At 47.2% G+C, this 27618-nt stretch overlaps 1 protein-coding gene and 1 long non-coding RNA gene across 5 annotated transcripts in view; both read left to right on the top strand.

Annotated features, from left to right (window-relative positions):
* The window catches only part of LOC105478230 (uncharacterized), a 32933-nt gene extending 14900 nt beyond the window's left edge, over positions 1 to 18033 (top strand). The window contains exons 4-5 of one of the 2 annotated variants that reach the window (XR_011618340.1): positions 7045 to 7190; positions 17664 to 18033. This is a non-coding gene — a long non-coding RNA (uncharacterized lncRNA). The remainder of the gene's footprint in view (positions 1 to 7044; positions 7191 to 17663) is intronic. The other variant, XR_011618341.1, reaches the window with a different exon arrangement.
* A 7823-nt stretch (positions 18034 to 25856) lies between these two features.
* Positions 25857 to 27618, top strand: part of LOC105478287 (acyl-CoA thioesterase 9) — a 42305-nt gene continuing 40543 nt past the window's right edge. For all 3 annotated transcript variants that reach the window (XM_071088936.1, XM_071088937.1, XM_071088939.1), the window contains exon 1: positions 25857 to 26014. In XM_071088936.1, the coding sequence (XP_070945037.1) occupies positions 25995 to 26014 (20 nt within the window). In that variant the 5' untranslated portion in view covers positions 25857 to 25994. The remainder of the gene's footprint in view (positions 26015 to 27618) is intronic.

The raw sequence follows: 27618 nt of genomic DNA on the forward strand, positions 1-27618 counted from the left end.
TGTTGAGATTTCTGTCATCTTAGAAGCATAGAAAGTAATTCTGGGCCGGGCGCGGTGGCTCAAGCCTGTAATCCCAGCACTTTGGGAGGCCGAGATGGGCGGATCACGAGGTCAGGAGATCGAGACCATCCTGGCTAACACGGTGAAACCCCGTCTCTACTAAAAACACAAAAAATGAGCCGGGCGTGGTGGCGGGCGCCTGTAGTCCCAGCTACTCGGGAGGCTGAGGCAGGAGAATGGCGTAAACCCCGGGAGGCGGAGCTTGCAGTGAGCCGAGATCCGGCCACTGCACTCCAGTCTGGGCGACAGAGCGAGACTCCGTCTCAAAAAGAAAAAAAAAAAAAAAAAAAAGAAAGTAATTCTGTAGTCCAAATCCCTCATCTAAAAGTTAAGAAAACTGAAGCCCAGAGGAGGTAAAGTACTTGTCCCAGGTCACCCAGCTAGAAAGTGACAGATAGTTGACTAGAAACCTCATTAAAAAGGCCAGGCGCGGTGGCTCATGCCTGTAAACCCAGCATGTTGGGAGGCCGAGGCGGATGGATCACCTGAGTGATCGAGACCAGCCTGACCAACGTGGAAAAACCCTGTCTCTACTAAAATTACAAAAAATTAGCTGGACGTGGTGGCACATGCCTGTAATCCCAGCTACTTGGGAGGCTGAAGTAGAAGAATTGCTTGAACTCGGGAGGTGGAGGTTGCGGTGAGCTGAGATCGCGCCATTGCACTCCAGCCTGGGCAAGAGAAAAGAAACCTCATTAAAAAAGAAACAGAGTCAGAAGTACAGCTGAGATTTACCGACTTTTTTTTTTTTTTTTTTTTTTTTTTGAGATGGAGTCTTGCTCTGTCGGCCAGGCTAGAGTGCGGTGGCACGATCTCAGCTCACTGCAACCTCTGTCTCCCGGGTTCAAGTCATTCTCCTGCCTCAGCCTCCTTAGTAGCTGGGATTACAGGCACATGCCACCATCCCCAGCTAATTTTTTGTATGTTTAGTAGAGACGGGGTTTCGCCATGTTGGCCAGGCTGGTCCCAAACTCCTGACCTCAAGTGATCTGCCTTGTCTCTGCCTGCCAAAGTGTTGGGATTACAGGCGTGAGACACCACGCCTGGATAGTTTACTGACTTTGAAGTCAAGAAATCTTTTACTGTACCACTGTGCAATTATGACCCTCATAGATTTTCTGGCAGAAATGGTAAATAAAAAAACAGATGTGGCCGGGTGCGATGGCTCACACCTGTAATCCTAGCACTTTGAGAGGCCGAGGCGGGTGGATCACGAGGTCAAGAGCTCGAGACCATCATGGCCAACATGGTGAAACCCCGCCTCTACTAAAAACACAAAAAAATTTAGCTGGCGTCTTAGCGTGCGCCTGTAGTCCCAGCTACTCGGGAGGCTGAGGCAGGAGAATCGCTTGAACCCAGGAGGTGGAGGTTGCAGTGAGCCGAGATCGCACCATTGCACTCCAGCCTGCACGACAGAGCGAGACTCCGTCTCAAAAAAAAAAAAAGAAAAAATCCTCTCTAAAAAAACAGATGTTATATGAAATATTCTCCAAAGGCTGGAACTTGGGCAAAAATCTGTAAACAATCAAAACACTTGAGTCCACGTCTCACAAATTAAGTTTCACTAGCGCACGTCTTGTTTTAATTACAACAGGGAGTGCTTTTTTTTTTTTTTTTTTTTTTTGAGACGGAGTCTCGCTCTGTCACCCAGGCTGGAGTGCAGTGGCCGGATCTCAGCTCACTGCAAGCTCCGCCTCCCGGGTTCACGCCATTCTCCTGCCTCAGCCTCCCGAGTAGCTGGGACTACAGGCGCCCGCCACCTCGCCCGGCTAGTTTTTTGTATTTTTTAGTAGAGACGGGGTTTCACCGTGTTAACCAGGATGGTCTCGATCTCCCGACCTCGTGATCCGTCCGTCTCGGCCTCCCAAAGTGCTGGGATTACAGGCTTGAGCCACCGCGCCCGGCCCAGGGAGTGCTCTTGACAGTTTCAGTCTCCTCAACCTCTTCCTCTTCCTAGGCCTTTCTCCTCTGCTTTGCATCCCTGTCCCCAATCACAAGAATAGGACTGATAAGTAGAGCTCTGCAATATGGGTTAGGAACACTTATAGTTTAAGACAAGTAACAATTGATGGCAGCAGCGGCCTGTCTGGAGCGGCTACTGCAAAGATGCCAGCTGTAGTGGGGGAGGCAAGGTAGGGGCTGCGTGCTCCGTGGGGCTGGCCGGAGCCCCACCCCCTTCTGAGTTGGCTGGGTGGGAGCCCCGTGCTTTCAGGCACAGCTGCAGCCGCACAGCTGCAGCCTCCCAGCCACAGCTGCAGACCTGGACATCCCTGTGCTCTTGGGGGCCAGGAAGCCCCCTGCCCCGCAAGGCTTGGAAGTGTCTGCTCCCGCTGCCTGGCCTCTCCTTGCTCCTGGAGCCCACTCTGGGGCGCAGCAAAGTTGTGGCTGAGCCCAAGCGCTGTCTAGACCCAGCTGGGTGTGCCTGCGCCTGGGGCGCCGCTGACATGCCAGCCCCCTGCCACCTTGGCCCCCTCCAGACTTTGGGCACTGACAAGCACAGGAGGGAGGCTGGTGGCGTGGGGCAGGGGACTCTGAGGGCAGCTCGGTGCGGGCCTGCCGGCACTCCTCTGCAGAAACAGCCTGGGTGCTGTGGACGACATGATTGATGGTAGCAGGAGGCAGACAGGCTCCTGGGTGGAAAGGGGTGGGTTGAAGCCCCACCTTCAAGTCAGGGAGGCCTGAAGCCCGGGCACTAGGCTGTCAGTCGCGGGTGAAGTCTGTGGCCCAGAGTGAGAACTTACGGTGATTTTTCTGGGTCAGCCCATGGCCACCCATGGACCAATCAGCATGCACTTCCTCCCTTCTGCGCCTAGCCACTTACACAGACCCTGGGACTACCAGCTGTGGGAAGGAGCTACCCAATTCAGGTCTCCTCGACTCATCAAGACGACCTGCCTGAGGAAGGGAGCTACCCACTCTGGGTCTCTTCTCCACTGAGAGCTGGACATTCACTGGGACAACCTGCCTGCGGAAAGGAGCTACCCACTTCAAGTTTCCCGAGAGCTGTTCTGTCACTCAATAAGGCTCCTCTCCGCTTTGCTCACCCTGTAGTTGTCCGCGTGCCTCATTCTTCCTGGATGTGGGACGAGAACTCAGGACCCACTTAATGGCGGGACTGAAAGAGCAGTAACACAAACAGGGCTGAAACACACCCTCCTCCCCCCACACCCCCCTGCCCCAACTTGTGGGTGATGTGAAGGAGAGAAGTGCTGTGGCCCTTCAGGGAGCCCAGACCTAGGGGTTCCCTGAGCCAGGGCTGTGACACCCTCTTTGGGGCTCTGCGGTTTCTGGTATCTTCAAACTTCCGAGCACCACTGCATTCCCCTTGTCCAGACACAGGTGCCCACAGCAGAAGCTGCTTGTGGTTCATCAGATCCAGCTGCAGACTTGCATGGAACTGGCACCTTTGCCAGCGCCTGGAGCTGCCCGCCCAGCTGCAGCAGCTGGTGTGTCTGGCTGTGCGCAGTGACTAGACCTTGCGTTCACTCGCCTACACAACCCTCGCCGCTCTGTGCCTGGCTCACCCTTGACAGGTGTAGAATCCTGGCTGGTAGCATGAGCTGAGCGCAGCTTGCCAGGCCACGTCGGTGGAACGAGTCTAGCGAGCCTGATCAAAACTCAGGCAAAGGCACTACTGGTCACAGAGCTTTCTAGCTGGAAAAGCAACACCAGAAGGATCCCGTGACACAATCAACATGCTAGGAAATCCCTGCCACCCTGAGAGGCTACAGGAAGCTGCCTCCATCCAGGCCTCTTCACAGAAGGAGAATTGCAGAGACCGTAGGATTTTTCTGCTCACAGGAACAGATGGTGTCTGGTCAGGAAGCTAAAATGCTTCAAGGAAAGTGCAATAGGGATTATAATGCTGATGATCTGAGACTCTGGTAATGATTCTGAGATGATTCCCAATTCTATGATGAATCATCTCAGAATGACTCTGAGAGGATTCCTGATTCTATGATCATTGAGGTAGATCTCACGGTTGGTGAATCTACTTGGTAAAGCTGAGGCATCACAATACCATCGTTTCTTTCTGAGGTGAGAGCTGTCCCAATACTTTGAAAATAGTCTGCAGGCTGCTCTACCTGTGGAGTAGCCATTCTTTATTCCTTCCCTTTCCTAATAAACTTGCTTTCACAGCTGGGTGTGGTGACTCATGCCTGTAATCCCAACACTTTAGGAGGTGGAGGTGGGCAGATCACTTGAGGTCAGGAGTTCAAGACCAGCCTGGTCAACATGGTGAAATGCCATCTCTACTAAAAATACAAAAATTCGTTGGGTGTGGTGGTGGATGCCTGTAATCCCAGCTACTCAGGGGGCTGAGGCAGGAGAATGGCTTGAACCCGGGAGGTGGAGGTTGCAGTGAACCAAGATTATGCCACTATACCCCAGCCTGGGTGACAGAGCGAGACTCTGTCTCAAAAACAAAACAAAACAAAAACAAAAACAAAAAAAACTAAACTTGCCTTCACTTTAAAAAAATGGTCCATATCTCTTCATTTATGTTCTTCCCTCATAGATAGAATACACACTTATCCTCAGACAGGGATTATGGGTTCTCCCATCCATGCGAGTGACTTAGAGAATGCCAGCCCTTGGCATGACGCCAAAGAGTAGTTGACTCAGTAAGTCCTTTTAGGAAGGTGGAGCTAAGTGTACTTGTGTGGTGGAAAAAGCAGGGTGTTCGTTGTTGTTGTTGTTGTTGTTGTTGTTTGGCCAGGCACATTTAGATGCAAATCTCAGTGCTGCCAGTTACCAGCTGTGTGATTTTAGACAAGGTACTTGAATTTGAGTGTGATTATGTGTAAAATGAAGTGAATAATAATAGCTTCCTCCTCCTAGGGTTGTAAATACTAAATGATGTTGTAAAGCCCTTTGTAGAGTGCCTAGAATATAATAGGCACCCTCTAAATGTTTGTTCCTTTCTGGCTACCTGGCGATATAAGGATTCCAACTACTTTTGGGTTAGGAAGAACAGCTGCGAATGGCCTAATGGGGCCCTAAAGTTGTTTTATCCTGCCCTTACACAGGACCATTCTCTTATTCATTGACCTTTGGCATGAAGCATTGACCTTCCTCACGAATAATAAATGTGTAATGATTCTTGTTTGCTAACCAATGAGGTGTGGCTCAATAGTCATAGAATCAGGAATCATTAGAGTATGGATAATCAGTATTGTAAACCCCATTGCACTTTCCTGGGAGCATTTTATCTGCCTGGCCAGACACCATGTGAACGTGGTTCAATCCAGAACACATCACCTGGGTAAATTATTTACAAGTCTGTCTCACTTTAGAAGTGGGCCTTATTCATGACCTAAATAGCATTCAACTATAATCTACACTTGCAGATTTTTTTTTAAAGAAGCAAGCTTACAGAAAAGATGAAAGTAGGAGAAAATGTTCAAAAGGCCATGATACAGAATATATCAATTCACACAATTTTTCTGTCACCCAGGCTGGAGTGCAGTGGCACGATCTTGGCTCACTGTAACCTCTGCCTCCCGGGTTCAAGCAATTCTCCTGCCTCAACCTCCCAAGTAGCTAGGATTACAGGTGTGCACCACCACGCCTGGCTAATTTTTGTATTTTCAGTAGAGACAGGGTTTCACTGTGTTGGACAGGCTGGTCTCAAACTTCTGACCTCAAGTGATCTACCTGCCTTGGCCTCCCAAAGTGCTGAGATTACAGGCGTGAGCCACCATACCTGGCCCTTTGTTCTTTTTATAGATATTTTACAGATACCAGATAGGGGGAAATCGTGCAGTTATAATGCTTAGAATCTGGACAGGACAGCAGACATAACCATTTCCCAGACTTTCTATTTTTTTTTCTTTTTCTTTTAAAATGTCAGAAACCTATTTCTTGCTAAATTTTCCCAAACTTTCTTTCAATTCTTAGTCTCTGAAGCCATGGTTAAAAACAAAAATAGGGCCGGGTGCGGTGGCTCACGTCTGTAATCACAGCACTCTGGGAGGCCGAGGCGGGTGGATCACGAGGTCAGGAGATGGAGACCATCCTGGCTAACACGTTGAAACCCTGTCTCTACTAAAAAATACAAAAAAAATTAGCCGGGCGTGGTGGCAGGTGCCTGTAGTCCCTGCTACTCAGGAGGCTGAGGCAGGAGAATGGCGTGAACCCCGGAGGCGGAGCTTGCAGTGAGCCAAGATGGCACCGCTGTGCCCCAGCCTGGGCGACAGACCGAGACTCTGTCTCAAAAAGACAAAACAAAACAAAACAAAACAAACAAAACAAAAAATAGTTAAGTACCTGTGAATAGTAGTTAAGCACTCTTTATTTACTTTCTGTAATATATATTAGTGCAATACAATTCTCAGTTTTGTAATTCTCATTCTACATTTAGAATGTGCCAAATATATTGAAGACTATAAATTAACACATCTAAGAATCCCAGTGAATGCCAAGCTGCATAAACACAAAGGAAACCACAATGCATTTCAGAATCAAATTTTTGAAAACCAGTGATTAGAGATTTTTTTTTTTTTTTTTTTTTTTGAGATGCAGTCTCGCTCTGTCACCCAGGCTGGAGTGCAGTGGCGCGATCTTGGCTCACTGCTACCTCTGCTTCCCAGGCTCAAGCAATTCTCCTGCCTCAGCCTCCTGAGGAGCTGGGATTACAGGCATGCGCCACCATCCCCGGCTAATTTTTTTATTTTAGTAGAGTCAGGGTTTCACCATGCTGGCCAGGCTGGTCTTGAACTCCTGACCTCAAGTGATCCACCAACCCTAGCCTCCCAAAGTGTTGGGATTACGGGCATGAGCCACCATGCCTGGCCTGATTGAGAGAAAATTTTAAAGATGAGACTGACGACTGGTTTCTCATCAAAAACAATGCAAATCGGAGATGGTGGAATGACATCTTTAATGAGCTGAAAGAAAAACACTGTCAGCCTAGACTTTTATATGCAGTGAAAATGTTCTCCAAAAACGAAGGCATAACCTAAAAATGGATTCATATTTCAGGAAAGCTAAAGGCAAAAGAATTCATCACTAAAACTGTACTATGAGAAATGCTAAAGGAAGTTGTTCAGACTGACAGAAAATTATACCGGATGGACACTTGAATTTACACAAAGGAATGAAGAGCACCAGAAATGGCAAATGTGTGGGTAAATAGAAAATATATTTTTCTTGCTTTTAACATCTTTAAAAGATATTTAACTATCTAGGGTGAAAGTAATGGGCATGTATTATGGGGTTTATAACTTTTGTAGAAGTGGCCAGGCACAGTGGCTCATACCTGTAATCCTAGCACTTTGGGAGGCTGAGGCGAGCTGATCACTTGAGGTCAGGAGTTCAAAATTAGCCTGGCCAACATGGTGAAACCTCGTCTAGACTAAAAATACAAAAAAAAAAAAAAAAAAAAAATTAGTGGGGCAGCCAGGGCGCGGTGGCTCACGCCTGTAATCCCAGGACTTTGGGAGGCTGAGGCAGGTGAATCACCTGAGGTCAGGAGTTTGAGACCAGCCTGGCCAACATGGTGAAACCCCATCTCTACTAAAAATACAAAAATTAGCCAGACAGTGGTGGTGTGTGCCTGTAATCCCAGCTACTTAGGAGGCGGAGGCAGGAGAATTGCTTGAGCCTAGGAAGCAGAAGTTTTGGTGAACTGAGATTCCACCTCTGCATTCCAGTCTGGGCGAGAGAGTGAGACCCTGTCTCAAAAAAACAAAAACAAAAACAAAAAAACTCTGGGTGTGGTGGCTCACACCTGTAATCCCAGCACTTTGGGAGGCCGAGGTGGGTGGATCACAAGGTCAGGACTTCTAGACCAGCCTGACCAACATGGTGAAACCCCAAATCTACTAAAAAATATAAAAATTAGCTGGACATGGTGTCATGTGCCTATAACCCCAGCTACTCAGGAGGCTGAGGCAGGAGAATCGCTTGAACCCAGGAGGTGGAGGTTGCAGTGAGCTGAGATCGCGCCATTGCACTCCAGCCTGGGTGACAGAGAGAGACTCCGTCTCAAAAAAAAAAAAAAAAATTGAGGCCAGGTGTGGTGGCTCAGTCCCGTAATCCCAGGAGGCCAAGATGTGAGGATCACTTGAGCATAGGAGTTCGAGACCAGCCTGGATCACATAGGGAAACCTCATCTCTACAAAAGTCATTTAAAAAATTAGCTGGGCATGGTGGTGCGCACCTGTGGTCCCAGCTACTTGGGAGGCTAAAGTGGGAGGATTGCTTGAGCTTGGGAGGTTGAGGCTGCAGTGAGCCGTGACTGCACCTGAGCCTGCGTTGACCTACTGAGAGACCCTGTCTCAAAAAAAAAAGAAAGAAATTGATATTCTAATTTCATATATCAGTCTCTTCGCTAATGTGAGTCCTCCTAGACACATAGATTTACCTTTACTGAAGTGACAAATCAAGTTTCAGACTTGCATATCAGAGGGCCAGTGTCTGAACCATGGTAAACTCAACAAGCATTTCAACCCTGTGAGCCCCTGTGGGAGACAAAGAGCCACACAGCTTTTTCCAGTTAATGACACCAACCGTGCAGGGTAGCCTGTCCCTTATTTAGAGTGTTTACACGTATTCATATATGAATCTATCCATTTGAAATCTATCCAAGGAAGGAGTACTGACCTTGAAACTGATTTGGTAATGCATTATGAATTAATTGGATTAAAAATCATTCCTTGGAGCATTCAAAGTTAAAAAAATTCCTGTCGATGGACATTTAGATTTGTTTTCTCTTTCTTTCTTTTCCCTTCCTTCCTTCCTTCCTTCTTTCCTTCCTTCCTTCCTCCCTTCATCCCTCCCTCCCTCTTTCTTCTTTCTTCTTTTCCTTCCCTCCCTCCCTCCCTAATTTCTTTCTTTCGTTCTCTTTTTCTTTTCTCTCTCTTTCTTTCTTTTCTTTTCTTTCTTTCTCTTTCCTTCTTTCCTTTCTTCCTTCATTCCTTTTTCCCTCCCTCCCTCCCTCCCTCCCTCCCTCCCTCCCTCCCTCCCTCCCTCCCTCCCTCCCTTCCTTCCTTCCTTCCTTCCTTCCTTCCTTCCTTCCTTCCTTCCTTCCTTCCTTCCTTCCTTCCTTCCTTCCTTCCTTCCTTCCTTGATGGAGTCTCACTCTGTTGCCCAGGCTGGAATGCAGTGGTGTGATCTCAGCTTACTGTAACCTCCACCTCCCATGTTCAATTGATTCTCCTGCCTCAGCCTCCCAAGTAACTGGGATTACAGGCACCTGCCACCACGCCCGGCTAAATGTTTGTATTTTTAGTAGAGATGGGGTTTCACCATATTGCCCAGGCTGGTTTCGAACTCCTGAGTTCAGGCAATCCGCCCGCCTTGGCCTCCCAAAGGGCTGGGATTACAGGCATGAGCCACTGCGCCTGGCCTTGTTTTCCCTTTCTTTGGCCATTTCAAACAATGTTGTTTGAAACAACATTCTTGTGTATGTCCTTGTGTACAGGAGCAAGAATTTATAGGGTATTTACCTAAGACTGGAATGCTGGGTCACAGGGTATACACGTGTTCAACTTTGTGAAATAGTGCTAACTTGTTTTCCAAGGTGATCATACCAATTTACAGCCTGCACTAGCAGTGAATGAGAATTCTTGGTGCTCTCCGTTATCACCAATAGTTGATATTTTCAGACCTTTTGGTTTTGCTTATCTGATGGGTATGAAATGGTATCTTATCATGGTTTAAATTTGATTAATGTGATAGTGATCTTTTCATATGTTTATTGGCCATATATTTTTCTTCTTCTGTAAAATTCTAACTTATGACTTTTGTCCTTTTTTTCTTTGAGACAGAGTCTCGCTCTGTTACCCAGGCTGGAGTGTAGTGGCATGATCTCAGCTCCCCGCAACCTCTGCCTCCCAGGTGATTCTCCCTGCCTCTCAAGTGATTCTCCTGCCTCAGCCTCCCGAGTAGCTGGGATTACAGGTGCCCGCCACCACACCCAGCTAATTTGTTTTGTATTTTTAGTAGAGATGGGGTTTCACCGTGTTGACCAGGCTTGTCTTGAACTCCTGAGCTCAGGTGATCTGCCTACTTTGGCCTCCCAAACTGCTGGAATTACAGACGTGAGCCACCACACTGGGCTGACTTTTGTCCATTTTTGATTGCCTTGTTTTTCTTTTTCTTATTCATTTGTAGTAGCCCTTTTATTTAATTCATTATTCTAATCCCTCCCCTTTTGTTATTTTTGTTACAGACATGTACTGAATCTGTGGCTAGGATACTTTTTTGTCAATAGTGTCTTTGGTCATATGGAAGTCTTTCAATTTAAAGTAGTCAAGTTTGGCTAGGTGCAGTGGCTCATGCCTGTAATCTCAGCACTTGGGAGGTCGAGGTGGGAGGATCTCTTGAGTCCAGGAGTTTGAGACTAACCTGGGCAACATGGCAGACCCTGTCTCTACTAAAAATTTAAAAAATTAGTTGGGCATGGTGGTGCACACATGTGGTCCCAGCTACTCAGCAGGCTGAGGTGGGAGGATTCCTTGAGTCCAGGAAGTTGAGGATGCAGTGACCTGTGATACTGCCACTGCACTCCAACCTGGGCAAAAGAGTGAGACCCTGTCTCAAAAAAAAAAAAAAAAAAAAAAAGTCAAATTTATCAATGCGTTTTAAACTGAGACTATGTTATTGAGTACAAGCAAGTTCAAAGTTTTTATGTTATGTCACCCAGCTGGAGTACAGTGGCACAATTCCAGCTCACTGCAACGTCAGCCTCCCAGGTTCAAGCGATTCTCCTGCCTCAGCCTCCTGAGTAACTGGGATTACAGGCTCCTGTCACCACGCCCAGCTAAGTTTTTGTATTTTTATAGAGATGGGGTTTTACTATGTTGGCCAGGCTGGTCTTGATTTCCTGACCTCATGATCCGCCTGCCTCAGCCTCCCAAAGTGCTGGGATTACAGGTGTGAGCCACTGTGCCCAGCCAGTACACCTTTATTTTTGTAAGTATTTACCTGATAAGCCTTTTTCCTAATCTTTACTTTCAGTCTTACTGTATCTTTATGTCAGTGCCATACCAAGGACAAGACAGCAGGAATGGTCCACTCCAGTTGCAGACAATAATGACCCTGTAGCTCCAGCATCAGCTCACCCTTCTGGTTTTGAATTTCATGCTTATTACTGTCCTGTCATCACTTACTGTTTCCATGGTAGACTGGACTAAGAGATGGGTAAGAATGATACATGTGTAAGGATGTAACCAATAAATGAGACAGACTCACATCCACCTGAAAGGACACAATGAAATAGTAGTAAGAAGTCCAGAATCGATTTTTGCCAAAGTACAGTAGAAAGAAGTGGAAATAAAGTTTCCTTATTTACTGGCTTTCGATAGAAAAGAGTCCTAGATTACGAAAATTAAATGCAGACATAGGGTTCTGAGATGACAATTTTCAAGTCATTTTATTTGCAATGTTGGTGGGGAGCCTGTCAATTAAGTTAGAACTATCTGTCATTCATTACTTTATAATTTACCAGAGTAAAAATAAATGTAGAATACACTTGTCCCCATGGGGCGACAAACCAAAAAGGGAGAAATATTGTCTGAAGGCTTGGAGAATGCTGAATATGTACATGAAAGGGAACTTGAATATTCCAGTTTGAGGCCCCGTGATCATCTAGATTTCTAGATGATTTCTCATTTCCAAGTTTGAGTCCTCTGACTTCAGAATCCCCTGATTCCACCACTGATTGCTGTTACCAATGACTGGGGTCATGAGCCTACTTTCAAATCTACCCCATTATCAGTTTTTCACGGCATGTCTCGGGTGCAGGACTGCGCCCTCTGGTGGAGAAGGACACAACTAATTACACATCTGATAATAGCCATTACTTTTTTTTATTTGGTCATTACTTTCAGTGGCAAAAACTGCAATTATTTTTGCACCAACCTAATATTTGGTAGATGTGTGCTAGCTATCAATTGCTGGCCATTTGACTTTTTGGAGAGTTACTTAATGTCTCTAAACCACAATTTCCTTATCTATAAAATGGTAATACTGACCTCATACAGTTGTTGTATTAAATAAGATTAGTGCTTATTTAAGGAGTTAGTGCTCAATAAACAATACTATTCATACTATTATTTGGTCAGTTTTTTTTTTTTTAGACGGTATCTTACTCTGTCACCTAGTCTGGAGTGCAGTGGCACAATCTTGGCTCACTGCAACCTCTGCCTCCCAGGTTCAAGCAATTCTCCTGTCTCAGCCTCCCAAGTAGCTGGGACTACAGGCGTGTGCCACCACACTCAACTAATTTTTGTATTTTTGGTAGAGATGGGGTTTCATCCTGTTGGCCAGGCTGGTCTCGAACTCCTGACCTCAAGTGATCCACCCGCCTCAGCCCCCTAAAGTGCTGGGATTACGGGAATAAGCCACTGTACCTGGCCCAATCCTGTAATTTTTACCCTGGCAGATTTTTACTAATTATGTTAAACAACAATATAGAAATTCAATAGGAACCCCTTTTAAAAATACCAACTAGTGCCCGGGCGTGCGTAGTGGCTCATACCTGTAATCCCAGCACTTTGGGAAGCTGAGGCAGGTGAATCACTTGAGGTCTGCAGTTCGAGACTAGCTTGGCCAATATGGTAAAACCCCATCTCTACTAAAAATATAAAAGTTAGCCGGGCATGGTGGTGGGTGCCTGTAATCCCAGCTACTTGGGAGGCTGAAGCAGGAGAATCACTTGAACTCAGGAGCCGGAGGTTGCAGTGAGCCGAGATTGTGCCATCACACTGCAGCCTGGGCAACAAGAGTGAAACTCTGTCTCAAAACAACGACAACAACAAAACAAACCAACTAGTAAGAGTTGCTTCTGGTGATATTCTTTATGACTTTGCTGACCCCAAATGTAACCAGCCCTATCACCTTTCACTTGAAAAATTCATTACTTTTAACCAAAAGGCCTTGGGACTAACCTGGTCATCAGCAATGGAGGATTCCAATATTGGTGCCTTCAACCGTCAGTATTTTTCTTGTATTCTGACTTCTTCTTGCCTAGTGGTTCACGAGTTAGATATCTAAGCCCTGGAATAGGACAGAAAGGTACATCAGGGGCTGGCACTCTGGTGGGAGGTGATATATGGACCTATGGCCCCTGCTCTGATGAAATCTGACAATTTCTCTGTGTGTGGGAGGTTTAAGGGAAATCAGATAAATCTCTCTTCTAGCTGAATAGGAGGGCTATCACTCAAAATGAACTCTGACCTCTTGGTTAGTCCAAGCTCTTGGTTCTTGGTCTCACTGGTCAATCCAACCATGAATCAGGGCCGAGATTAGGAAGAGGCAAGTGAGACATTCACCTGTGCAGAATTTAAAGGGGTGCAAACCCCCCAATAATCAAGATAAATAATATTTCAATGGAATATTAGAAAAATCAAATTTGCATTCAAGGCAAATGCCTCACTTGCCACATCCTGTTCCTGACCCTGGCCCTGCTTGATATAACTGCTTCTATAATTAGTCACAAGTGAAGGGAAGTAAGTAGTGAGATCAGTTATAGGCTGGGCATCAGACATCAGTAACAATCAGGGATTGATCAATCCTCAATCTCCCAAGTGCCATGAGAGGCAAGGAGTTGAGATGATCATGGAATAGAGGATTGGGGTGGGAGGGTATGGAATAATATGCACCTGTTCTGTACATCTACTAACATTTACCCAATGTCTGGACTGAGAAGCGGAGTTATTTTTTCTCATTACAATGTCGGGGTGGACATCCTCCCCCAGGCACATGGAATGGCATATAGCAGCATCCTGCATTCGTGTTTGTAGAATACGTGCCTTAAACAGCCTTGGAGGACGACTACTCTGGTTTAGGGCTGCAAACCACTGTGTCATTGAAGGAACTGGCAATATTTAACTGAACTCAAGAAGATGAAAGGAAAGGAGTAACATGGCAAAGATTTAAACTTGAAGGCTTGTACAAGAAAGTGGGACTAGGCCAGGCGTGGTGGCTCATGCCTGTAATCCCAGCACTTTGGGAGGCTGAGGTGGGTGGATCAGAAGGTCAGGAGATCGAGACCATCTTGGCTAACATGGTGAAACCCCGTCTCTACTGAAAATACAAAAAATTAGCCAGGCATGGTGGCATGCACCTGTAGTCCTAGCTACTCGGGAGGCTGAGGCAGGAGAATCGCTTGAACCCGGGAGGCGGAGGTTGCAGTGAGCCGAGATCACGCCACTGCACTCCAGCCTGGGCAACAAAGCAAGACTCCATCTCAAAAAAAAAAAAAAAAAAGACAGTGGGACTAGACTTAGACTTATTCTGTGTCATATCAGGGGCAGTTCCAGGAAGCAGATATTAGCTCCATGTAAAGAAAAATGTTTAATAACAAGAATACCCCAACAGAACTGCCCTAAAGAATGGGGAGCGTCTGGAAAAAGGGTTACAAAAAGGCATTTCTACTTTAGGGGTCAGGTTTGCTGAACCTGTTTTTTTTTTTTTGACACAGTCTCACTCTGTTGCCCAGGCTGGAATGCAGTGGTATGATCACAGATCACTGTAGCCTCAACCTCTGGGCTCAAGTGATCCTCCCACCTCAGCCTTTTGAGTAGTTGGGACCCCAGGTATGCGCCACCACACCCGGCTATTTTATTTTATTTTATTTTATTTTATTTTGTAGAGACAGGGTCTCACTATATTGCCCAGGCTGGTCTCAAACTCCTGAGATCCAGTGATCCTCCCACTTTGGCCTCCCAAAGTGCTGGGATTACAGGCGTGAGCCACCACACCCAGCCTGAACCTGTTCTTATAGGGTTGTTGCCAATTCCAATATTCTATTCTTTTTTCTAGATTGGCTGCCAGGAAACGTTTGACTCTTATTATATTACTATAAGCATCTTAGGTCACTTCCGTAAAAATAGCCCTCAGAGTCAGAGGGGAGAGCAGTGTGGAATTTTCTGATTCATCTCTGCCTCAAATCATAAAAAAACTTGCTTAACTGATTATTGTAAAAAGTTTGATTCCTTTTTCTTTCTTTTTGTATTGTATCTTTCTTTTCTAAAAGTTGCAGCTTGATTTACCAATTGGAAAACATGTTCTCTTTTCTCAGAACATGTGCTTAGCCATGCAAATTGCTGTTGTGTATATTCATAGCTCTTGAGAGATGATGTAGGGGGCTGAAAAATGTCTTGGCTGGCTTTTAGGAGCCTTGGATTATAGTTCTGGTTCTGCCATTATGGCCTTAGGCAAGTCTTTTAAGTTCACTAAGTCATATTTTCCTTGTTAAAAACATTGTTTGTTTGGTTTTTGAGATGCAGTCTCGCTTTATCGCCCAGGCTGGAATGCTATCACAGTTCACTGCAGCTTGGACCTCCTGGGCTCAAGTGATCCTCCTGTCTCAGCCTTTCAAGTAGCTGGGACCACAGGCATGGGCCGCCGTGCCTGGCTAATTTTTGTATTTTTTGTAGAGACGAGGTCTCATTACGTTGCCCAGGCTGGTCTTGAACTCCTGGGCTCAGGTGATCCTCCCGCCTTGGCCTTCCAAATTGTTGGGATTATAGGTGTGAGCCACCATGCCCAGCCTCATTGTTTAAAAAGTTGTACAAAAATTTACAAAAACATTTGTATATGAGGAGAGGAGAGAAGGAATAGGATAGTTTTCCAGGTCCCTTAGAGCTCTGAAATGTAAAGTTTGCATCATCGCTGAGCTGAGTCCAGCAAAATTGTTTCATGTCTTGATCTCACTTCTTTCCTCACCTCCATCCCCAGTCAAATGATGATAGACGGTACGGGGTCAGATAATCAGGTAATGTTACATGACATTTCAGAAAACCGCTTTTTTACTTTTTTTTTTTTTGAGAAGGAGTCTCACTCCGTTGCCCAGGCTGGAGTGCAGTGGCACAATCGAGGCTCACTGCAACCTCCGCCTCCCAGGTTCAAGCAGTTTTCATGCCTCACCCTCCCGAGTAGCTGGGATTACCGGTGTGCACCACCACGCCTGGCTAATTTTTTGTTGTTGTTGTATTTTCAGTAGAGATGGGGTTTCGGGGCCGGGCGCGGTGGCTCAAGCCTGTAATCCCAGCACTTTGGGAGGCCGAGACGGGCGGATCACGAGGTCAGGAGATCGAGACCATCCTGGCTAACACGGTGAAACCCCGTCTCTACTAAAAAATACAAAAAACTAGCCGGGCGCGGTGGCGGGCGCCTGTAGTCCCAACTACTCGGGAGGCTGAGGCAGGAGAATGGCGTGAACCCGGGAGGCGGAGCTTGCAGTGAGCTGAGATCCGGCCACTGCACTCCAGCCTGGGCGGCAGAGCGAGACTCCGTCTCAAAAAAAAAAAAAAAAAAAAAAAAAAAAAAAAAAAAAAAAAAAAAAAAAAAAAAAAGAGATGGGGTTTCGCCATGTTGGCCAGGCTGGTCTTGACTGCCTGGCCTCAGCTGATCTATCCACCTCGGCCTCCCAAAGTTCTGGAATTACAAGCATCAGCTACTGCGCCTGCCCGAGAAAACCACATTTTAAAAATGGACTTGATGGTAGTCTCCTGAGCTACTAGGCACAACTGTATATGGAGCAATATTTTTTTATTTTTTTATTTTTTTGAGACCGAGTTTTGCTCTTGTTGCCTAGGCTGGAGTGCAATGGTACGATCTTGGCTCACCGCAACCTCCACCTCCCGGGTTTAAGTGATTCTCCTGCTTCAGCCTCCCGAGTAGCTGGGATTACAGGCATGTGACGCCACACCCGGCTAATTTTGTATTTTTAGTAGAGATGGGGTTTCTCCATGTTGGTCAGGCTGGTTTCGAACTCCCGACCTCAGGTGATCCGCTCGCCTTGACCTCCCAAACTGTTGGGATTACAGGTGTGAGCCACTGCACCCGGCCAGCAATATTGTTTTTAACTGGGTTTTTAATCCAGTAGACATTTACATTAATTGCTCATTTGCTGTCCTTTTTCTGAACTGGCAGTCTGCATGTTGACTTGGCGACTGGCCCCCAAGCACAGGGCTTCATCATATCTGGGAGTGCAATTATGCCTGCTGTGTTTGCAATTAGACTTTAGGGACACTCATAGCTTCAGGGACTTGCACCAGTGCCTTCCCCAGGTTCTCAGGCCTCCTGGGCTCAACAGCATGGACTCCCACTTACGAAGGTTCATCTGGTTACTACCACCTTTGAATGTCCAACCTGCCATCAGAGACCAATGCCAAGTCCCCTGACATGGCACTCTTCTTCAAGGAGACTCACAAGCTAATTGGCAAGTTGATGACATTGGACCGTACTACTTTAGAAGGGCCAGCGATTTAAAAAAAATATTTATTTGTTTATTTATTTATTGAGACTGAATCTCCTCTACCCCCCAGACTGGAGTACAGTGGCCCGATCTTGCTTCACTGCAACCTCCACCTCCTGGGTTCAAGTGATTCTCCTGCCTTATCCTCCTGAGTAGCTGGGATTACAGGCACATGCTACCATGACCGGCTAATTTTTGTATTTTTATAGAGGTGGGGTTTCACCAGTTGACCAGGCTGGTCTTGAACTCCTGACCTCAACTGATCCACCTGCCTTGGCCTCCCAAAGTGCTGGGATTACAGGCATGAGCCACTGCACCTGAGAAGAGCCAGAGATTTGCTGGCACAGGAATCAGTATTTTCTCTAAGTATGACTGCCTTTCCTACCTGTAGGGCCTCATTTACCATGATTATCCTGGGGTTTTTGGAATGCCTGATCCACAGGCCTGGATTCTCACACCAGATGGCATCTGAGGAGACCTGCTTCATCATGAAGGCGGAGTGGGAGCAGGTCCTGACCAATAGGATTCATCGTTCATATCATATACCACAGCCTTCACAAGTAGCCATCCTAACAGAGCATTTGAATGATCTGCTGAAGGTGTAACTGAAGTGCCGGCTTGGAGACAAGACTCTGCAAGTATGGGGTACCACCCTCCAGGATGAAATATAGGCACTATATTCATGTTCTATTGCTAGGTAACAAATTAACACAAATTTAGTGGCATAAACAACACATGTTTATTACCTTAGAGTTTCTGTGGGTCAAGAGTCTGGGCATAGCTTAGCCGAGTCCTCTGTTCAGGGTCTCCAAGGCTGGAATCAAGGTGTCAGCTGGGGCTGGGGTCTGTCTTCTAAGTTCATTTGGTTGTTGGCAGAATTCATTTTCTTGCAATTGTATAACTTCTTTCTTCTTCAAGGCCAGCAAGAGAATACTTTTTTTTTTTTTTTTTGAGACAGAGTCTCACTCTGTCGCCCGGTCTGGAGTGCAGTGGTGTGATTTCGGCCCACTGCAACCTCCACCTCTCGGGTTCAAGTGATTCTCATGCCTCAGTCTCCCAAGTAGCTGGGACTACAAGCGCGTGCCACCATGCCTGGCTAAGTTTTGTATTTTTAGTAGAGATGGGGTTTCGCCACTTTGGCCAGGCTACTCTTGAACTCCTGGCCTCAAGTGATCCGCCCACCTCAGCCTCCCAAAGTGCTGCGATTACAGGCTTGAGCCACTGCACCTGGCCTCCAATTACCATCATTTCTAATGGCCCACAGGGGGACTCATGTTTCCTGAATTTGCAACTGTGGGCTCTGCAGGGTTCAAGGTTCTGTTCTGCAAAGGGGCACATTCTTGCCAGTGGACACAAGTGTGGGTGTGGCCAGGCCTTTGGACTTCTTATGGCCAAGGAGTCAGCACCTTGGCAGGGATACTTGCTCTCAATCAGCAGGAAGAGGCTGCTGTTGTACAATGAGGCAGAGAGAAATGTGTGTGGAACTTGGGTGATCAATCTAGTTGGGCACTTCTTGGTATTCCTTTGCCTGGTTGTGACTGCGAATGGACACGTGCGGCAACCCTGGTGTGAAATGGATATGATTACCAGGGGCTCAGACCTCCCAGGAATGAGGGTTTGGGTTACACCTTCAGGAAAGCTAGAGGTGAGGGGCATTTAAAATACATGGTAGAGGAGAGACAAGATGAGAACCAACTGTGACTCCAATACCAACTGTAGTGACAGGGGCTGTAGTTAGTCCTACTAACCTCCCTCTTCTGAGTTACCCTTCAGGAAGAGAGACCCATGGGAACCATGGAGGAGTTCCCTGAATGTGTATGGAGAAATCGATCTGTGCAGTGCAGGGGGTGACCCGTGCTAGCCGTGGAGGTGTCCCACTCAGATCTCCCTTCAGCAGAGAACCTGCCACAAGGGGTAGAGTTAGCAGACAGCCATCAGGATCTGCCTCAGCTTTCAAGCTGAGGCTACATGCTTCCCAGACAGCCTCAAAGCAAAGGCCAGGCACTGCCGTGGTACAAGGGCTCACCACTTCTGGCCAGTACGGGACTCTTCGGGAGGGCAATCTTTGCACCAGCACTCTCTGTTTCACAGGCCTAGGCTTTCTCAGAGCTGCACTGCAGTCCAAGGCTCCTCCTACCCAAATATCTTTCCTGGCCCCTCTCCTTTCTCAGGTTTTAGTCCTGAGAACATCATGAACTAAAGGTGTTCCCTGTCTGGTCCTGTTCCCTCTCCCTTTTATGTTTTATAGGCATTGCCCCCAATAAACCTTTTGTACATCTGACTCTGTATCCCTATATTATTGAAAGAGACAGCTTTATTGAAGGTGACACCCTGAAATGCAGATGTTCTGTTCTTACAAATACCCTCTGATCCTATGTTAATAATAGTATTACATGTTTTAAATGTTTGCCTTTTTCTTTCTTTCCTTCTTTTTTTTTTTGGAGATGGAGTTTTGCTTCATCGCCCAGGTTGGAGTGCAGTGACGCGATCTCGACTCACTGCAACCTCTGCCTCCCAGGTTCAAGCAATTCTCCTGCCTCAGTCACCCAAGCAGCTGGGACTACAGGCATGCGCCACCACGGCCGGCTAATTTTTGTATTTTTAGCAGAGACAGGGTTTCACCATGTTGACCAGGCTGGTCTCGAACTTCGGACCTCAAGTGATCTACCCTCCTCAGCCTCCCAAAGTGCTGGGATTACAGGCGTGAGCCACCGTGCCTGGCCATGTTTGCCATTTTTAAGCAAGAGAAAATTGTTAGCGGGAAAAGCATTTTTTGTTTGTTTTTTGAGATCGAATTTTGCTCTCGTTACCCAGGCTGGAGTGCAAAGGCGTGGTCTCAGCTCACTACAACCTCTGCCTCCGGGGTTCAAGCAATTCTCCTGCCTCAGCCTCCTGAGTAGCTGAGATTACAGTTGTGCACCACCGTGCCTGACTGATTTTTGTATTTTTAGTAGAGACAGGGTTTCACCATGTTGGTCAGGCTGGTCTCGAACTCCTGACCTCAAGTGATCCACCTGCTGCAGCCTCCCAAAATGTTAGGATTACAGGCGTGAGCCACTGCGCCAGCCGGGAAAAGTATTTCTAAAGACAAGAACCTTTCTCTCTTTTTTTTTTTTTTTTTTTTGAGATGGAGTCTTGCTCTGTTGCCCAGGCTGAAGTGCAATGGCACGATCTCGGCTTACTGCAACCTCTGCCTCCTTGGGTTCAAGTGATTCTCCTGCCTCAGCCTCCTGGACGAGAACCTTTCAACACTTGGATTTGAAAAGCAGTCATAAAAGTGGATCTGGGGGCCACAAAATTACAAAAATTAGCCGGGCATGGTGGCAGGCACTTGTAGTTCCAGCTAATCAGGAGGCTGAGGGAGGAGAATCGCTTGAACCCAGGAGGCGGAGGTTGCAGTGAGCCGAGACTGGGCCACTGCACTCCAGCCTGGGTGACAAGAGCGAGACTCTGTCTCAAAAAACAAACAAACAAACAAACGAACAAAAAAACTAAGCACATTCATGTAACAGCCCACTAGTCTTTCTGTTTTTTTCTTTAACGTTAGGGTGGAAAATACTTTTTTTTGGGGACAGTCTCGCCCTGTCACCCAGGCTGGAGTGCAGTGGCATGATCTTGGCTCACTGCAATCTCCGCTTCCTGGGTTCGAGTGATTCTCCTGCCTCAGCCTCCTGAGCAGCTGGTACTACATGTTTGTGCCACCATGCCCAGCTAATTTTGAATTTTTTGTAGAGACAGGGTTTCACCATATTGGCCAGGCTGGTCTCAAACTCCTGACCTTGTGATCCATCCGCCTCGGCCTCACAAAGTGCTGGGATTACAGCGGTGAGCCACGGTGTCCAGCTGGAAAATACTTTTACATTGTTTCCTTCTCCCCTCCTAACTTTATTATTACTATTATTATTTGTATTTTGAGATGGAGTCTCCCTCTGTTGCTCAGGCTCTGAGTGCAGTGGCATGATCTTGGCTCACTGCAACCTCTGCCTCCCGGGTTCAAGCAATTCTCCTGCCTCAGCCTCCCAAGTAGCAGGGAGTACAGGCATATGACAGCATGCCCTGCTCATTTTTTGTACTTTTAGTAGAGATGGGGTTTTGCCATGTTGGCCAGGCGGGTCTCGAACTCCTGACCTCAGGTGATCTGCCTGCCTCAAGCTTCAAAGTGCTGGGATTACAGGCATGAGCCACCGTACCTGGCCCTCCCCTCCTAACCTTATTGTGGATCCTTTTGTATAATCTGAATAATTCAGGAAATAAGAGATGTTTTTAAAAAGTTTCTCTGTCCTGTTGAAATCGTAGTTTGAATCACTTTGTTTGAAAGTTGATGACAGTTTTCCGGGAACATTTTCTACCTAAATCAGATATCCAAAAGTATATATTGTTCAGCAGCCCAAGGAAAGATGGTAACTGGATATTTTTCACTCATAATACTAGCTTGAACTGACAATGCCATTGGCCAGGTGTGGTGGCTCACGCCTGTAATCCCAGCACTTCGGGAGGCTGAGGCGGGTGGATCACGAGGTCAGGAATTCAAGACCAGCCTGGCTAACATGGTGAAACCCCATCTCTACTAAAAACACAAAAATTAGCTGGGCGTGGTGGCGTATGCCTGTAATCCCAGCTACTCAGGAGGCTGAGGCAGGAGAATCGCTTGAACCCAGGAGGTGGAGGTTGCAGTGAGTGGAGACTATGCCACTGCACTCCAGCCTGGCAACACAGCGAGACTCTGTCTCAAAAAAAAAAAAAAGAACTGACAATGCCTTGTTAGGTTTTGTTGTTTGATTTAAACAATTTTTTTTTTTTAAGACATGGGGTCTTGCTATGTTGACCAGGCTGGTCTTGAGCTCCTGTTCTTAAGCGATCTCCTCCCACCTCAGCCTCCCAAAGTGCTGGGATACTGCTTTCCAACCTTGTTATTTGATTTTATTGTTTTACTTGTAATAATGACATTAATAATATCTTATGTATCTGTCAGTGCATGATTAGGTAACTTTTAATTACACAATTGATACCATCTCTGTTACCCTGAGACCATATTAAAATAGAACTAATAGAACATAACAGGAAACAAAAACATTGGTTAGAGAACCTGTTACTTAAGGACAGTGATTCTCGCCACTATACAATCGTTGTACGTTTCCTGTTCTGATTTTGTGACCATTTCCCCTTCCTTCCCTGCTATCCAAAATGTGTTATAGCATATATGCTTGACAATAACGACGACAACAACAACACACACAGAAATCAGAGTTGCTAAGCTGTTTTAAGAATTTTATGCATGCTGGCCGGGCGCGGTGGCTCAAGCCTGTAATCCCAGCACTTTGGGAGGCCGAGACAGGCGGATCACGAGGTCAGGAGATCGAGACCATCCTGGCTAACACGGTGAAACCCTGTCTCTACTAAAAAATACAAAAAAACTAGCCGGGTGAGGTGGCGGGCGCCTGTAGTCCCAGCTACTCAGGAGGCTGAGGCAGGAGAATGGCGTGAACCCGGGAGGCGGAGCTTGCAGTGAGCTGAGATCCGGCCACAGCACTCCAGCCTGGGTGACAGAGCGAGACTCCGTCTCAAAAAAAAAAAAAAAAAAAAAGAATTTTATGCATGCTGCCAATTGAGATAATTAGAGACTCGTGGATGAATGCTAGGCAGGCTGGGTCTAGCAGGGGTTCCCTGAAGTTAGAACTAAGGTAGGTGGGCTAAGTGATGTGATCATTTTTTTCCCTCTTTAACCTCTGTAGTGGACATCTATGTGGTTGGCTGCTCCGTACTCCTCTTCTTTTCTTTCCTTTTTTTTTTTTTTTTTTCTTTTTTGAGATGGAGTCTCTGTTGCCCAGGCTGGAGTGCAGTGGCGTGATCTCAGCTCAGTGCAACCTCCGCCTCCCAGGTTCAAGTGATTCTCCTGCCTCAGCCTCCCGAGTAGCTGGGATTACAGGTGCCCACCACCACAGTCAGATAATTTTTGTATTTTTAGTAGAGACAGGGGTCTCACCATGTTGGCCAGCCCGGTATTGAACTCCTGACGTCAGGTGATCCAGTTGCCTCAGCCTCCCAAAGTTCTGGGATTACAGACGTGAGCCACCGCGCCTGGCCTCCGTACTCCTTTTCTAAGAAGGTGCTCCGTATCCCCATCTGTACAGTTACTTATGGAAATAGCCGTGTTAGTAGATTGTGACCCAGTACCTGGCCATGAGTCTGGGTGAGGCAGTTCCTGGTAAGTCAGGGCAAGGGTTCCTTACCCCGATGCCACAGTTGGCTAGTCCAGGAGTATGTACTTGATCCAAATTGAACCAATGAATCTCTTCTCAGAATTTTTTTGTACTTGGGCCGTAGAAATTTGGGTCAGTCTGTATGTGTGTGGCTGTTGTTGTAAGATGTAAAGTTCAGGAGCTTCTATTGCCATATGGAGAATGCCATTACATAGAGTGAAAAACGAATGAAGCCAGTATGCAAAGGAAAGCAAAGATAAGCAATAGAGAGATGGCATCTGCATGGCATTAAGTCCTTGGTTTCGGCTGTTCCAGCCAACATCGATGGTGTTTATTATATTGATGAGAATGTGTCTTTATAATTTGGAAATTGATGGAAGGTGACTCGGTTGCAGGAAAAACTATAAACTGTACCTACCTATTATACCATTTACAAAAAATTCTCTCTTATACTTATTTTTTCTCCCTGAGCCTCCTATTGCTTCTAAGAAAAGTTCAAGTAAAAAGAAGAACAAACATAGTATAATTCAATACAATATTTATTGCCCTCTGTGTTAGGTGTGGTAGAGTATAAAGAAATATGGCTGACACAAAACCAACAAGACAATCACTGAAAAGGTACAGACAATGTGAACAAAAATGAAGGAGAGATCCTTGTCGGCTAAAAGGGGTGTCTTCCAGATGTGAGATTGATAAAAGCAGGGAAAATTTGGTAGAAAGAGAAAGCTGAAGACCATGCTCCATGTGTAACTCATGAAGTGATTCAAAACAGAAATCTAGCTTAATTCAAATCAATACATTTTTACTTAGCATGAGGTATTGTGAAAAAGCATATGGCCCTTGCCTTTTAGGAAATTGCCATCTTTAGAGGCAAAGCACGACTTGCTTATATTCTCAAAAGATCCCCACTCATTACCTTATTTCTCCTTTAAACTGCTTTACTATATTTGAAATCATGTTGGCCGGGCGCGGTGGCTCACGCCTGTAATCCCAGCACTTTGGGAGGCCGAGGTGGGTGGATCACCTGAGGTCGGGAGTTCAAGACCAGCCTGGCCAACATGGCGAAACCCTGTCTCTACTAAAAATACAAAAATTAGCCAGGCACAGTGGTGTATGCCTGTAATCCCAGCTACTCGGGAGGCTGAGGCAGGAGAATGGCGTGAACCCGGGAGGCGGAGGTTGCGGTGAGCTGAGATCGCGCCACTGCACTCCAGCCTGGGCAAAAAGAGCGAAACTCCGTCTCAAAAAAAAAAAAAAAAAAAAAAAAAGAAAGAAAGAAATCATGTTATTTGCTAACTTGTTTGTTGATTTGTTTTCCTTCCTTATCAACAGGCAAGCGCCTTAAGGGCGGGGATTTTTGTCCTTTTTTTCTTTTTGTAACCCCAATCTCTGCAATAGTGCCTGGCACAATGCAAGCAAGTCAGTAATAACCATTGAAAGAAATGGAGAATTAGGTCGTAGGGTGAAAGAATCTTAAACGCTCTGGCCTTGAATCTCTCTAGCTCGGCCAAGATGTCAAACATTAGGGGTCAGGCCGAGAAGAGAAGACGAACAATGTTTTTCCCTTTAGGTCAGTGGTTCTTAGCCTTTGGTTACATTAGCATCACCTGGGGGCACCCTTAGACATCATCCCGAAGCCCAGACCGCGCCCAGGACTAAACCAGAATCTCCAGCCAGTGGGTCTCAAGCATCAGGGTTTTTTTGTTGTTGTTGAGACAGAGTCTCCTTCTGACGCCCAAGCTGAAGTGTAGTGGTGCGATCTCCGCTCACCGCAACCTCCGCCTCCCGGGTTCAAGCGATACTTGTGTCTGTCCCCCGAGTAGCTGGGATTACAGGCGTCTGCCACCACGCCCGGCTAATTTTTGTATTTTTAGTAGAGACGGGGTTTCGCCATGTTGGCCAGACTGGTCTGGAACTCCTGACCTCAGGTGATCTGCCCGCCTAGGCCTTCCAAAGTGCTGGGATTACAGGCGTGAGCCACCGCGCCCGGCCAAGTATCAGTATTTTGGAAAGCTGCCCAGGAGATTCCAATGTGCAGCCCAGGGTAAGAACAGACGAAGCCAAGACGCGGGGATCAAGGATAAAGGAGACAAGTTCCACCAGGCGGGGCCGCGCCTCTTCTCGACATCACACTCTGGCGTTGCTGCGTGGTTCGTTTACTCAACCGAGAATAGGCCGGTCCTCGCTCTAGCAACACGACTTGCACAGCTGATTGAGTAGGAAGCTCCGCAGAGGCGGACTCCAGCCTCCAGTCAATGAACTGGTAGGGTCCGCCCGGCACAGCGCGGCCCCGCCCCGGCACAGCGCGGCCCCGCCCCGGCACAGCGCGGCCCCGCCCCGGCACAGCGCGGCCCCGCCCCGGCACAGCGAAGCCCCACCCCCGGACCCCACGGTCCGGCCCCCAGGCTGTCTCGCAGCTAGGGCGCGGTCGGGTGCTCATGCGTCTTTGATCGCCTCAGTTTCCCTCCGCCGACTAGCGCGCGGGACCCGGTTCTCCATCGCGCTCACGGCAGCCTAGTGCAATGAGGCGGGCAGCACTGCGGTAGGTGGCAGCGCGTGGAAGGGGCTGGCAGGGCGGTAGCCTGGGGCGCCCCCGCCTTCCCTCTGAGCTCCGGGCTGGCCCCGGCGGAAGAAGTGGGCCACGTATGGGCATCTGGGCTCGCTGATAAGGGGCGCTCGCCCACTGTGACTCCGGCCGGACATGAGCCCGCCGGCCTTGGGTTGGGAGAACCTCGCCCCCACTTTGGCGACTTCTGGCACTGAGTTTGATATTAAAAGCAAAGCGACATTTTTAAGGGAGGAAGTTGGGTGTTCCCTAAAATGCCTTTCTCCTTGCTCATCAGGGGTGTGGTTGGTAGCCGCGTTGGGGTAGCCCCTTGTCAGAAAGATGGTATTTTGAGTTCTGTGTTACCTCTAGCCCTCCATCCTCCTTTGGAGAACATTTTTAGGATTAAATGCTTGACCTACTTAGGCTGTGACTTAAGTTTGTTGTAACATTGGCAGAGATTGCAGGGTAACTTTTGGCTCCCAGGACCCAAGGACTGTGCGTCTAGGGCCCTGGTGCCTATTTGAACTTTACCTTTAATGAGCCACAAAGCCCTTATAAGAGGCTGGGTGCTTTGATTGGACCACGTGGGTAAGGGAGGATGCCTTTTTGTATATGTAATCTTCCCAGCTGGCACAGTTAAGGCCTGAGGGCCTTAGACTCCGAGCGTATCCAGGTCTCTCTAATCCCTTTCACGTGAGCATGCCAGCCTTTCCGAGTTTTCTGCCTGCTGGCTCCCAGGCTCACACCTACTCCAGTTTCTGAAGTTATCTCGCTGCCAGTGGGCCTGTCCCCCTGATGTGACTCATCGTGCTTTTGACTCACATTAACCCCATCAATTCTCTTGGAGGTCCTGGATCTCTCTCTCTCACTGTTCCTGGGGACTTTGTTATCAGTTGTAGGGTTCTGTCTCTCTTGTTTATAGTACTTAAAAACAAACAAAAAACCTTTGTTAAACTATTTGAAGACAACTGAAAGTCATTATGAGAGGGGCCACAGTTGACTTTAGCTTGCAATGTGAAAGGTCTTCTACAAAAGCTCCATGGTCCTGTTCAAGTGCTCTCATAACCCTGTGTTCCTTTCTTGAAAATTCTATTGAGGCCGGGCGTGGTGGTGCACGTCTGTAGTCCCAGCACTTTGGGAGGCCGAGGTGGATGGATCACTTGAGGCCAGGAGTTTGAGACCAGCCTGGCCAACATGGCGAAACCCTCTCTCTATTAAAAATACAAAAATTAGCCGGGCGTGGTAGTGCACGTCTGTAGTCCCAGCTGCTTGGGAGGCTGAGGCAGGAGAATGGTGTGAACCTGGGAGGCAGAGCTTGCAGTGAGCTGAGATCGCGCCTCTGCACTCCAACCTGGGCGACACAGTGAGACTGTGTCTCAAACAAACAAACAAAAAACTATTGAACGTTAAGCAGATAATCTCTTAGTGTCTAGTGAGAGGAGGAGTTCACAAATGAATATCGACTGAGATGATTAGGTTCTTTGGTGGGCAACCTTTGTAGCTTCTTTTCTTTTTTAGACTTGCAAGAGGCACCTGACTTTGTTTAGTCTCTAAATAGAGGTTATTTCCTCAGAGTGGAGGGTATATGAGTAGCATTG

Source organism: Macaca nemestrina, chromosome X (assembly GCF_043159975.1).
Source record: "Macaca nemestrina isolate mMacNem1 chromosome X, mMacNem.hap1, whole genome shotgun sequence".
Lineage (NCBI taxonomy): Eukaryota > Metazoa > Chordata > Mammalia > Primates > Cercopithecidae > Macaca > Macaca nemestrina.